We start from the raw sequence: 13521 nt of genomic DNA, 5'->3' as shown, positions 1-13521 counted from the left end.
CAGCCTGCCGGATTTTACATGCGATTATTGCTAGTGGCTCTATAGCCACTAGCAATATTTGCTGTGTCCTCCCGCTGGGGACAGCTACACAATGGCTCCACGGGAGGGATTCTCCTGTGAACACTGTCTGTTTTGATGGGTCAGCCTAAGGGGCATAGTTGCTTGGTGTAATCTAATTCTGTGATTTCTTAAAACAAGCACTTTTTTTTTTATATAACTATGTATTATTATGTTCTGTTTTCGAAAGGTATATTTCTTGTTAAATATAATCCTATCTACTAATGATGTCCTATCTACATGTTACAAATAATTCATCCTGGGTACCCAGCCCTCTTCTAGCATTCCTAGTGACAGCTTTTGTCGCTCAAACAAAACATTAATGAATGTCAGTATGGCGTACAATTTACAATTCTTTGGCCCTTATATAGATGTATTTAGAATCCATTTAACATGCTCCCCTTCCCCTTGTTTTAGCGCTGTTTAACTTAAAAGGGTTTTAAAGGTACGTTAACCACTTAAAGACCAGCCTTGTTTTGGAATTTAGGTGTTTACATGTTTAAAATGTTTTTTTTTGCTAGAAAATTACTTGGAACCCCCAAACATTATATATTGTATTTTTTTCTAACACCCAAGAGAATAAAATGGCGGTCATTGCAATACTTTTTTTCAAACCGTATCTTACAAGCGCACTTTTTTTTTTTTTTTGAAAAAAATCACTTTTTTCAATAAAAAAAATAAGACATCAGTAAAGTTAGCCCAATTTTTTTTTATATTGTGAAAGATAATGTTCCACCGAGTAAATTGATACCCAACATGTCACACTTCAAAATTGCGCCCGCTCGTGGAATGGCGTCAAACTTTTACCTTCAAAAATCTCCGTAGGCGACGTTTAAAAAATTCTACAGGTTGCATGTTTTGCGTTACAGAGGAGGTCTAGGGCTAGAATTATTGCTCTCGCTCTAACGATCACGGCGATACCTCACATGTGTGGTTTGACCACCGTTTTCATATGCGGGCGCTACTCACGTATGCATTTGCTTCTGCGTGCGAGCTCGTCGGGACGGGGCGTTTAAAAAAAAAAAAAAAAAAAAAATTTTTCTTATTTATTTTATTTGATTTTATTTATTTTTACGCAGTTTTTTTTTTTTTTTTAAATTGGGTCACTTTTATTCCAATTACAAGGAATCTAAACATTCCTTGTAATAGAAAAAAACATGACAGGTCCTCTTAAATATGAGATCTGGGGTCAAAAAGTCCTCAGATCTCATATTTGGACTTTTTGCAATAATAAAAAAAAAAAAGTTATTTGAAAAAATGACATTAAAAAAATGTGGCTTTAAGGCGTATGGGCAGAAGTGACGCTTTGACGTCGCTTCTGCCCTGCATTGTCATGGAGACGGGTGGGGGCCATCTTCCCCTCACTCATCTCCATGTACAGCTAGTGAACGGATGCGATCGACGCTGCTGATGGCTCCGGTAAGCGGCGGAGGGCACCGGATCGTGGCGGGAGGGGGGGCCCTCTCTCCCACCACCGATAAAAGTGATCTCGTGGCGAATCCGCTGCAGAGACCACTTTTATCTTGTAGCTGACCGCCGGCCGAAAACGGGGATACCGGGGTTATGGCAGCTAGCTGTTGCCATAACAACGATATGCGTCATCAAAAAAGGGATGTACATCGGCAGGCGGCGGTCGGCAAGTGGTTAAGGTGAAAAAACACCTGCCAGTGACCGGCCCTCCAGCCCCCTGGTTTTACTTACCTGAGCCCTGGAACTTCACCCGTCAGGGACACGCTGTCTCTCTGCCCTGAGTTCTCGGCTCTTGATTTGATAGATGGATAGCAGCACAGCCATTGGCTTCCGTTTCTGTCAATCAAATCCAGTGATGCGGGGGGCGGGGCCAAGTCATACATTCGGCGGCTATGGATGCCGAATGATGGACTCGGGAGTACGCCCGCAAGGTAAACCCCCCGGGAGAGCGCTTCTCCTAGGGGGTTATCTGATGCGGGTAGGAGCAGCGAGAGCTGCGGGGGGTCCCCAGAAGATCAGGTTCGGGGCCACTCTGTGCTAAACGAGCTACACAGTGGAGGTAAGTATGATGTTTGTTATTTAAAAAACAAAAAAAAAAAACAAACCCTTACAATCGCTTTAAATGCTACAAACCATAATGAAAAGAAAATATATTCCAAATGGACTTGTAATTGGGCACCAAGCGCTACATAATAAATGACAATCGGCTCTCCTGTGGGTTAGAAATTACCGGGTAAAATGTCACAATGTACTTGCTTAGTGCAAAAGTGCATTATAAAGTTCAAGACGCTGTTTATATTTCCCTGCATCTTGCAAAGGCTGACATTTCGCATGTTCATTTTATGTTGAAGGCATTTGTTTTGACACATGGGCTTTCTTCAGTGTGCTGTGTTTTTTATGATTGGGAAATTATCACTTTTATCACAGCTCTAAGAGATGACACAGAGACAGCCATGTTTAAGGTATATTTTCTTTTCTATCTTTAGTTAAACACTCAACAATATTGCGTTGTTCCTGACTAGGGTATAAAAAGAAAATGACAAATGGAAAGGTAAGCTTAATGTATTTTAATAGAATATCTAAATGGTGTGACTAAACATGCAGTTCTGGATAGTCTGTTGCACAGCTGCAAATTACATTTGATTGATTGCTGAACTGTCTGCAGTTGCAGTATGTAATAGTGTGACAGATGTCGAGGCATTATACAGTAGTAAGCCAGCTTTAATTATATGTAGTTGTTGGGTTTTGGTTGTGAGAAGGTGATATGTACTTGTGGAGTAAGGGAATATATAGTCAGAATCAGTTTTTCTTTTTTGGAGTACTTCCTGTACTTGGTGATCAATGCAGAATGAACATGCAGCATGCTGGGTTTCAAATGCCAATATGAGCAATGAGATGTCTCCTAGTCTATGTGATCCAGTTTGTGTGGACAGTATGACCACTTGCTGACTTGTCTTCATACACTGTCTGTATAACACTTCAGTAGGACACAGTTGTTGAATTCAACATTGTTGCAATATAAAGGATGTTTTTTCCAGTCTAGCTCAGACTGAACTAAACAGGAGGCAAGCACAGAGGGAGATGCCAAATGCAAAAGATAAGCAAATTGTATTTGGGCTGAATTACCTCTTGATGTCTGTACACATCACAACGTGAATAACATGCATGCAATAGCGTTAAAATACATAAGACAAAGAAGGGGCTAAGAATATTTTTATTTTATTTATTTATTTCAGGTACTTGTATAGTGCCGTCAATTTACGCAGCGCTTTACATATACATTGTACATTCACATCAGTCCCTACCCTCAAGGAGCTTACAATCTAAGGTCCCTAACTCACATTCATACATACTAGGGACAATTTAGACAGGATCCAATTAACCTACCAGCATGTCTTTGGAGTGTGGGAGGAAACCGGAGTACCCGGAGGAAACCCACGCAGGCACAGGGAGGACATGCAAACTCCAGGCAGGTAGTGTCGTGGTTGGGATTCGAACCAGCGACCCTTCTTACTGCTTGGCGAGAGTGCTACCCACTACACCACTGTGCCGCTCGAATATGCATTGGTGGTTAAGAATATGCATGCATTATACATACTAGGGGGAGTACAACTGGGGAAATCAATGGTGGAGAAGGATCTGGTAGATCATAAGCTTTAATAATAGCATGCAATGCCAAGCTGTGGGTTCCAAAGTGAGCAAAGTCCTTTCTTGTATTAAGAGAGGTATGGACTCCAGAGAAAGATTTCATTTTGCCCCTGTACAAATCATTAGTAAGACCTCATCTGGAATATGTGGTTCAGTTTTGGGCACCAGTTCTCAAAAAGGATATCGGGGAACTGGAGAAAGTGCAGAGAAGGGCAACCAAACTAATGAGAGGCATGGAGGAGCTCAGCTATGAGGAAAGATTAGAGGAACTGAATTTATTCTCTTGAAAAGAGGATATTAAGGGGGGATACACAAGTGATCCATATAGTGAACTTGGTGTTGATTTATTCACTTTAAGGTCATCACAGAGGACAAGGGGGCACTCTACGTCTGGAGGAAAGGAGATTTCATCTCCAAATACGGACATGTTTCTTTATAGTAAGAGCTGTAAAAATGTGGAACAGACTCCCTTAAGAGCTGGTTCTGACCAGCTCAGTAGATCGCTTTAAAAAAGGCCTGGATTCTTTCCTAAAGGTACATAATATAACTGGGTACTAACATTTAAGGGTAAAGTTGATCCTGGGAATATCTGATTTGCCTCTCGGGGATCAGGAAGGAATTTTTTCCTCGCTGGAGCAATTTGGATCATACTTTTTTTTTTTTTTTCCCCCCATTTTTGAAGGTTGAACTAGATGGACTTGTCTTTTTTTTCAACCTGACTAACTATGTAACTATGGTGGTATATGTTGGCACAATTATATATTTATATATAACATTTGTTTTTTTCTGATTATATGTACTTCTCTTTTGATTATTGGAGCCCTTTACTATACTTCACATACATAATCCCCTCTAGGTGATCAATGTACATTACAAGGATTTTACAAAACTTTGTTGCAGTCATACCTGTTTCTGCTCTGAAGAAAAAGCTGTTTGTGGTCTGCAGACTGAAGGGGAGTGTCTTTTTCATTATTAATCGGCGAATACACTTGCAGGGTTCTAATGAGGAAAATGCACCCTCTAGAAATGATTAAGGCTTTGGGAGTATCTCACCAATAATGACATTGTTACAGAGGATGCCTTTAAATCTGACTTGTATTCCCAGAGTTCTGTGAAAAGAAATGAGCCAATCGCACCCGTGCTTCTGGGGGCATTCCGTACACCAACTGTTTACAGAAGAGCGTCTCCCGGTTGCCATATTGCATTGTATTTTACAGAAAATTACAGTCTGAAAGATAAAAAGAAAAGTTAATTTTTAATAACTTTCAGTTACAACATGACTTGTGTAGCAACTGTATATGTTTTATATAACTTTTTTTTTTCCCCACAAAAGTGGAGTTACTCATTAACTCTAAAAATTTTAAAGAAAGCAATGTTGTGTTGTAAAATATCTCCTATTACTGCGACAAAAATACAAAGTGCATGACAAAAATACATGTGAAAAACAAACACTCCTCAAGTGAAACCAAAAGTGAAAAACATTAATTAAAGCGGAGTTCCAGCCACTTTTACAACTTGGTCTTAAAGGAAAGACCACCCCTCCACACCTCATTTTTGGAAAGCTATTTTTTATTTAATTTTTTTCTTACCTTTTCTGAAGTACATGGTGTACTTCCTCCTAGCTCGGCCGCGGCCCAGTGCGTAATTTCCTCCTTCTCCCCCTGTGTGTGTCCCAGAAGACGGGGCCCATTCAGAAAGCGCCGCGTGACTCGTTCATTCGAGTAGGAAACAGGCTGTGAAGCCTGAAGGCTCCACTGCCAGTTTCCCTTAGTTACAATGGCGGCACCTACACCCGATCCGATGGACGGATCGGCCTCGGGGGGTCGACATTGTGGGCTCCCTGGACAGGTGAGTGTCCTTATTAAAAGTCAGCAGCTACAGTGTTTGTAGCTGCTGACTTAAAACAAAACAAAAAAAAAAATGTTTACGGCTGGATCACTGCTTTAATAAAGCAACAAATAGTCCATAAAAATCCACCAAAACACTTGAAGTAATGTTTCTCTTCAGTGGGAAAACTTCAGTGTTCAACCACCATCACACAAATCCACTGCTTACCAGAAATTTAGACCTGTAAGATAGGAGATCTCACAGCACTTTGACTGTATCAAGGGACTTTCAGTAGTAGCCTTGATAAAAACTTCTGCCACTTAAATTTTAAGCCCAGTCACATCAGATAGTATCCATTACAACGAGAAGATCAAAGGGACTTAGTTTAGCATTAAAACTACACCCTTTATTTATAAAAGAGAGGTATTCACATTCCAGCACAAAGAGATAATGCATGAAATCACTGCCGTTCAACTGGGCTACTTACCTTGAATTCGAATATTAACAAGTGCTGACTACTCAACATATTTTTTTTTTTTTCACTTTATTGTGTTTGCACTAAGCCGTGAGTAATCGGCCCCTAGGACACACTTAACCCTTTGATCGCCCCTTCCCTGCCAGTGTCATGAGTACAGTAAGGCCCCTTTCACACGTGCGGACAGTATGTCCGTATTTCATCCATCCGTTTTCGGATGAAATATGGACATACATGCATCCCTATGGGATAGCGGGTGTCAGCGGATGAACATCCACTGACACCTGCTATCATCCGTCCCCGCTATGGTCCGATTCTGCAGACGGAGGAAAATCCTATTTTTCTATCCATCTGCAGAGCGTATCGGATGAACACAGACAGATGGTCTGTGTTCATCCGATCCCCCCCATAGGGGAGAGCAGTGATCTGACAGGGCAGTCCCTGCACAGTGTGCAGGGACCGCCCTGTTATCCGCCGGCTCAGCGGGGATCAACAGAGCGATCCCAGCGGAGCAAGTGTTCATGGGGCGGATCATCACGGATCCGTCCTGTGTGAAAGGACCCTAACAGTGCATATTTTTAGCATTGATCACTGTATTTTTGTCACTGGTCTCCAAAAAAGTGTGTTGGGTGTCTGATTTGTCCACTGCAATGTTGCAGTCCCGCTAAAAATTGCTAATCGCTGCTGCCCATTACTAATAAAAAAATAAATAAATAAAAATTCCATAAAAATATCCCATCATTTGTAGACGCTATAACTTTTGCTCAAACCAATCAATATACACTTATTGGGATTTTTCTTTTTACCAAAAATATGTAGAAGAATACATATTGGCCTAAACTGATGAAGAAATTCCATTTTTTTTTTTTTCCATTTTTTTTTTTTAATTGAATATGTATTACATTTCGCTCTTTTTTTTTTGTTTTTGTTTATAGTGCAAAAAATAAAAACCATAGAGGTGAACAAATACCACTAAAATAAAGCTCTATTTGTGGGAAAAAAAGGTCATATATTTGGTTTGGGTACAGTGTTGCATGACTGCGCAATTGTCAGTTAAAGTAACACAGTGCCATATCGCAAAAATGGCTCGGTTATGAAGGGGTTAAAACCTTCTGAAGCTTAGGTGGTTAAAAATCTTCTTTTTTGTTTTAAAACAAAGTTCCATTTTCTTTCTTACTTGGAAAATAAATTGTTCCTACACAAATATAGCTTGTTGCCAGACTACAGGGTGTATAGCACAGTCCTGTGGGATGAGTATTCACATTCTTCCTATTGTTCTGCACTTGGATTGTGGTTTGAGGCTACATTTAACTATAACTAGGTGGTTTTCTTCAGAAATGTTAGAAATTTAAATAATTGACCATATTTGGCCAGTTTTCACAAGCAGTAGAACCAGATAATGATTTACTCTGGATAACTGGACTCATGTATTGAGTTGTAAAACAAGCATCTAGTAAGCATTGAACACAGTCACTTGAGCCATGTTGGAAACTAACTATTTGCTATTGAAGTGCTCAATTATCTCAGAGAGAAGAAAACTGTTTTTTTTTTTTACTGCATGTACTGCAAAGTTCAATTTTAGCAAAGGCTGATGGATGAAAAAGCGAGAGCTTAGAGCAGCAGTAATCTTAAATAGGACAGACAGATATCTCTTGTGCCTTTTACTCTAGGACTGCCATACTGTATAATTAAGTGCTTGCATGCAACAAGGGGTTCTGTTGGTCAAAACAGAGATCAAGAGAATGAGTTAAATGAAATCTTTCCTGAGCGAATTGTGTAGGAAGCATTTTCTGATGTCCTTCTAAAATGCTAGTTGACTGGCTCTGTTGCCAGCCCTCTTCCTTACTCTCCAAGTTTGAGCCATTGACCCAGAACAAGTATGCAACAACTGATGTAAAAAAATTCAGATCTGCATAGTTTGTCTAAAGGAAAACCATATACCCACAATTCTTCTGGTTGCCAAAGTCTTAGGTGATCTAGGTGACCTTATTCTCAGGCTAAAAACAAATGAGTGCCCTTTTATATCAGGATTCCCATCAGAATCTCCCTTACATCATCAAGATCCTCATCAGAGTCCCTCTAACCAATGTAAGGCCAACAAAGTATCTGTAGCAACAGAGCGGTAGGCAGCGCTGATCTAAACAGAGAACATTCCGCTGTCTTGTGATTTCTGGGGCAAACATATCATTGGTTGTTAGGACATCAAGGGTCCTAGCAACCAACTAGGGAGATGACAGCATCTGGGTAAAGGGGGGGGGGTGTTACTTTTTAAAAAGGGGGCAGGGTGATTTGAATGGAGAAGTGGGAGACGATAAGCGTCCTCTGAATTCTCAGTCTGTGCACATTAAGGATAAGCCACTGACCCTAGCTGCGGGCCAAATAAAATCTTGTAGCAGGTTGTAGTTTAGAGAGCCCACTTTAGTTCACATGATATGGCTTTGGGTCAGCAATTTCCATTCATGGCAAGGAAGAGGGTTCTTTTTAACTAAAAATATTAACCTGATGGACTCATGCTAATGTGCCCAGTGGAAGCAGATGAAATGTGAATTTTACTGATGAATCCACTTAGAGTTGGAGCTTGAAATCTCACCCCTAAATTAAAGGGTTACTAAACCCTCATGTTGGTTTTGCACAGAGGAGGCCCCGATCCTACTCTTCTGGGGTCTCTCAGCGGCGCTGGTGGCTCCTCTTCTCGAGTGCCCCATCGGAGAAGTGCTTTCCTTCGGGAACATTCGTAAGGGCGCGCTCCCGAGTCCTGCTGCTGTGTCTATTGACACAGACAGCAGGACTCCGCCAGCCCCCCGGCGCCCACGTCATTGGATTTGATTGACAGCATGCTGCACTGCTATCAATCTATCCAATCAGGACACCAGCTGGAGCTGGTGTGCTCGTTCCTGTCGTGGGAATTACGGGGCTCTGGTAGGAAAAAGGGGGGCTCGGGGGCTGCTGCACGACAGGAGGTTTTTCACCTTAATGCATAGAATGCATTAAGGTGAAAAACCTTGAAGGTTTACAACCCCTTTAAAGCTTGCAAAAGTTTAGAGTTTTCCATCCATCATACAGATAACTTGTTAATATACCAGCAAATGCCAGGGCCATATAGATTTGTCTATCCCGTAGTAAAAAAACATTCTGGAAAGGCATTGTATTCTGTCATAGTCTTGAGACATTGGCTCCATCCACTGGGACTGTGTTGAGTTTCGCAGATTATACTAAACACCTCTCAGGTGGATTGTATTTCGGTTCACAACGTGTGGCATTGGGTCCTTGGAGGGAATATTCCTAATAAAGGCACTGTATACAAAGAAGTGGTAATAGCTTTGTTTACGTCTTGTGAACGGGCAGCCTTGTTGTGTTATTGGTATATATTGTGCAATCCGGTTACCATTCTTGTCTGAACATGAACCGTTAGAGGAATAATAACTTAAGGTAAATTTGGCATCCAGTCCAACGTTAATCATGTTTTTCCTTACTGTAAAGATATTTAGACACTTTATATATATTTCTCTCAGCCGTCGGGCTTTTGAGTACCTGTTGCCATCTTCATCCTGTGGCTATTGTGGTTTTGATTTACGTTAGTTTGTGACATTACAAGAAGACCAACTGATCTGATCTAAGGGAAATCAATCATCCAAAATGGTATTTCCCTTGTCCGTTTTGTTCCTCTAAGATATATGGTAATGTGTACTCCTTCCAGCACTTTTCCTATAAGGATTAATGTTTTTTTTTAGATGTATGAACTCGGACGGACGGACGGACGGACGGACGAACATTGTTCCCAAGCATAATTGTATGGTTACGTTTACGTAACAGGTGTAATTTTCATGCTGGGCAAAGCCACAGATTTCTCTGGTCCCACCAGCAACCTATATTGACCTTCCTTTACCGTGCCTGCTCCTCTGTCACTCCTATGTGATAGTCCTGCTGGCCTAAGTGGCCAATCGCCAAAAAATGTGTGCGTTCCCATGGTCGGAGAGCAAGTCACATGCTCCCCATACCTGGAAATATAGCATATTTTTTTTCCCTTTTTTTTTCAGCAGCCAAGTTTAGGAGCATAAGACTGAAGGGTGGGTATGTTTAAGTGTATGCATTCTTAAATTTGTGATCAAAATGGAAGCCTGAAAACTGTTAGTTCTGTTTTAATTGTACTGAATCCTTATCCATTTAGGTGACATTTAGGGAACATTGCATTGTGTACATTGATCTTGTTCCATCTAGTAAAAATTATGTAAGTTCCAGTTTTGCCTTTTTACAAATGCTTTCCGTTCTTTTTCAGAAAGGGCAATCGCTCGCCATGAAGTACGGGAAATTGAACAGCGCCACTCCATGGATGGCTCCCGGCAAGAAATGGTTCTTGATGAGGATGATGACATTTTGATTATTTACAACAGAGTTCCTAAGACTGCCAGCACTTCCTTCACAAATATTGCATATGACCTATGTGGGAAAAATAAATACCATGTACTTCACATCAACACGACTAAAAATAACCCAGTAATGTCTCTTCAAGACCAGGTAAGATTACATTCTGACCGAGATGATGGAAATGTGTTTTTCTTTGCTTTTTCCCCCATTAGTTCTAAAGATACCGTATATGCAAGGGGAATTATGATCTATCCAAAAGGTACTTATAACAGGGGCATATGGTGACATCCAATTTTATATATATATATATATATATATATATATATATACACACACATACACACACACACACACACACACGCTGCTTTTTTTCAGCGGGAACGCGGTTCCGGCACCTCCAGCACTGAATGTATGTAATAGCGTGGGGTGTGCTGGAGGGTCTATTGATGTTGGCTGCTGGGGGATCTATTGTCACTGGTGGGGATTTGATTTTGTGTGAGGGTCTATTGTTGCTGATAGGGAATCTGTTGTTGCTGAGGGGGGTTTATGTTGCTGGAAAGAATCTACTGTTGAGGGAGAGGTCTGTTTTTACTGGCTGCTGGAGGATCTGTTAATGCTGGCTGCTGGGAGATCTGTTGTTGCTGCTGGGGGGGGTCTAATGTTGCTTGGGTGGATATTTTGTTCCTGGGTGTGATATTTTGTTGTGGGTGGTTCACTGTTGCTGCAGGGAATCTATTGTTGTTGGGGTGGAGTCCAATGTTGCTGGTGGAGTCTATTGTTGTGTGGGGATCTATTGCTGGGATTCTATTGTTGCTGACTACAGGGGATCTATTTTACTGCTTTTCTTTTTATCATCAACATGTTTCATACAAATGATTTAACACCACAAAACGATACTTGGTTCTGTATTCTCTAAAAAAGGCAGTACTGGTAGGTGGGTAGGGGGTGGAATCAAGGGACGGTGGTCAGAGGTGGGTAGGGGGCAAAGACGAGGGGTGACTCAGACGGAGGGAGTTTCTGCACCTATTCTCCAAGAAAAAAAGCCCTGTATGTATGTATGTGTGTGTGTGTGTGTGTGTGTGTGTATATATATATATATATATATATATATATATATATATATATATATATATATATATATATATATATAATTTTATTTTGTACTCTTCTCTTTGTAAAGGATGTCTGATATCAGTTTATTGCCTTTTTTTTGGAAAGGTTGCAAATGTATGTTTGGAGGCTCATATTGGTTCAAGTGCTCACTAACAAAGGTTTATTACAAACAGATGTCAGATCACTGAAGAATTTGTTGATGGCAGTTTAATGGGCCATGGTAGAAGGTCATAGGGGTTTAAAATAATTTTTCAACCTTTTTTCTTAGTATAAATGTCCCCTAATGCTGTTTTACCCAAATCCGCTTCTCCTTTGAAAAACAGCTGTAATCTATCTGCAAAGAAGCAGTCTTAAGAAGAACATTGTAGACCTTTATAGGGCCAATGCCATTAGAAAATTGTGTTCTGACAACAGTATGTGGTTAACAATGGAGAGATTGCATTCAGTAGAAGTAATAAAGCCGGCCATGGACGGTTTGAATCTCGGCCAGTTCAGCAGGAAACGGCCAAGATTCGAACCATGTATGGGCAGCTGAGTGTACCAAAGTTGATCGATCAACTTGAGTACAACCAGCCTGTCGGATTTTATATGTGACTATTGCTACCGGCTCTGGGGGGGATTTCCCTATCAACACTGACTGTGTTGATGGGGCAATTGAGCAATTTCTTTCCTGAAACCCGTGGTTGCAGGAAAGAAAATCTTTCCGTCTATGGCCGGCTTAATGGATTCAAAGCACTGTGGCAGATTGTTACTTGAAGGTAGCAGATGCAGATGAGAAGTAGAAGGAAGAGCATCCAGGTGTGAGTGCCTGTCATTTCGAGAAATACAATGGGTCCAAGCTCTCCATTATAGAGGACCAAGGGGAAGGGGTGAGTCTACCCTTCCACAATCTTGAATGTAAAATTTCACAACTTCGGTACTATTTCCACATCATTGATGCTTGAAGATCTGTGTGCTACCTAGAACACATTTCTAAAAAGGTTTGTTGTGTGTTTTTTTTTTTTTTTTTTTTTTTATTATAACACAACCAGGGGAATTCAATATGGCTCTTTTAAAATGGTCAATTAAAAAATCCCCACCTCCTGTCTCAGTAAATTTACTGCTGCATGCGGAAGGTTCCGATCTCCGTTCTTAAAAGCACCACTTTTACAAACTTAATTTGTAATGTACCAATTTCAAAATAATTACCTCCAGTTCGTAGATAACGAAAGTGGAGGTAGTCAAGACAAACTCCAAGTTGGCATACATAGACAAGTAGCCTGCTCCTTACACAGTGTATCAGAGGCATATTCTTCTGTTCTACCCGTCACTGGTAGTTAAAGGCGCTGTTGGCTTCACAGTGTCTTAGGAACGAGTGACGCTGCAGCGGGTGAAGCCTGAAGAGGAAGCTGAGACACTAGACCCCCCTCAGGTCCTCTATCTCTGTGTGTCTGACAGCAGGCAGTGGGTGGATTCTTTAGCCAATGGCAGGCTGTCTATTGGCTAAGGATGTTCACTGCCTGCTGTCAGTCATAAGGAGATCAGATCTGGTGGGGAATCCCCATCAGGCTCCACCAACCCAGATATAAAACTCCCTGCTGCTACATTGTCTGTCTGTGTGATAGCTGCAGGAGGAAGCACAGCTGCACTTAGGGTGGAGTATCTCTATGGTCATTGTGGTCTCAGTGTTCTTCCACACTCAATGCATGCCCCAGATTCGTGTACCTGTTTATAACAAAGTCACAAATATGTAATTGGCACCAACATTTCTTGTATGGAAGCATGTCAGAATTCGAAAGCATGTCGAAGACACACACTGTGAATCCTAATAAATGTGTTTAGAGGTTTTTTTTTCTGTTTGGAATGATTTGGGTTTCCATAGCAGTTGTCTTTAAGCTGTTGGAAAATGCTATTTTTGTGTATACATATATATATATATATATGTGCGTTGGGCTTCAGCCGATGCAGCTCCCTTGTCACAATATTGCTCTATGAAAGTTCATAATTGCTTTCTTTCCCCTGCAAGCCTAACCTAGTTTACTGTCTTATGTGAAGTCTATAAAAATAAATCCTCGTACCCAGGAACA

General features: G+C 41.0%; 1 protein-coding gene across 1 annotated transcript in view; it reads left to right on the top strand.

Moving 5' to 3' along the window:
- HS2ST1 (heparan sulfate 2-O-sulfotransferase 1) overlaps positions 1-13521 on the top strand; it is a 265797-nt gene that overhangs the window by 156349 nt on the left and 95927 nt on the right. The window contains exon 2 of the mRNA XM_073593191.1: positions 10254-10492. Coding sequence (XP_073449292.1) covers positions 10254-10492 — 239 coding nt within the window. The remainder of the gene's footprint in view (positions 1-10253; positions 10493-13521) is intronic.

Source organism: Aquarana catesbeiana, linkage group LG07, assembly GCF_042186555.1.
Source record: "Aquarana catesbeiana isolate 2022-GZ linkage group LG07, ASM4218655v1, whole genome shotgun sequence".
Classification (NCBI taxonomy): Eukaryota; Metazoa; Chordata; class Amphibia; order Anura; family Ranidae; genus Aquarana; species Aquarana catesbeiana.
This window is presented reverse-complemented; position numbering and strand designations above follow the sequence as displayed.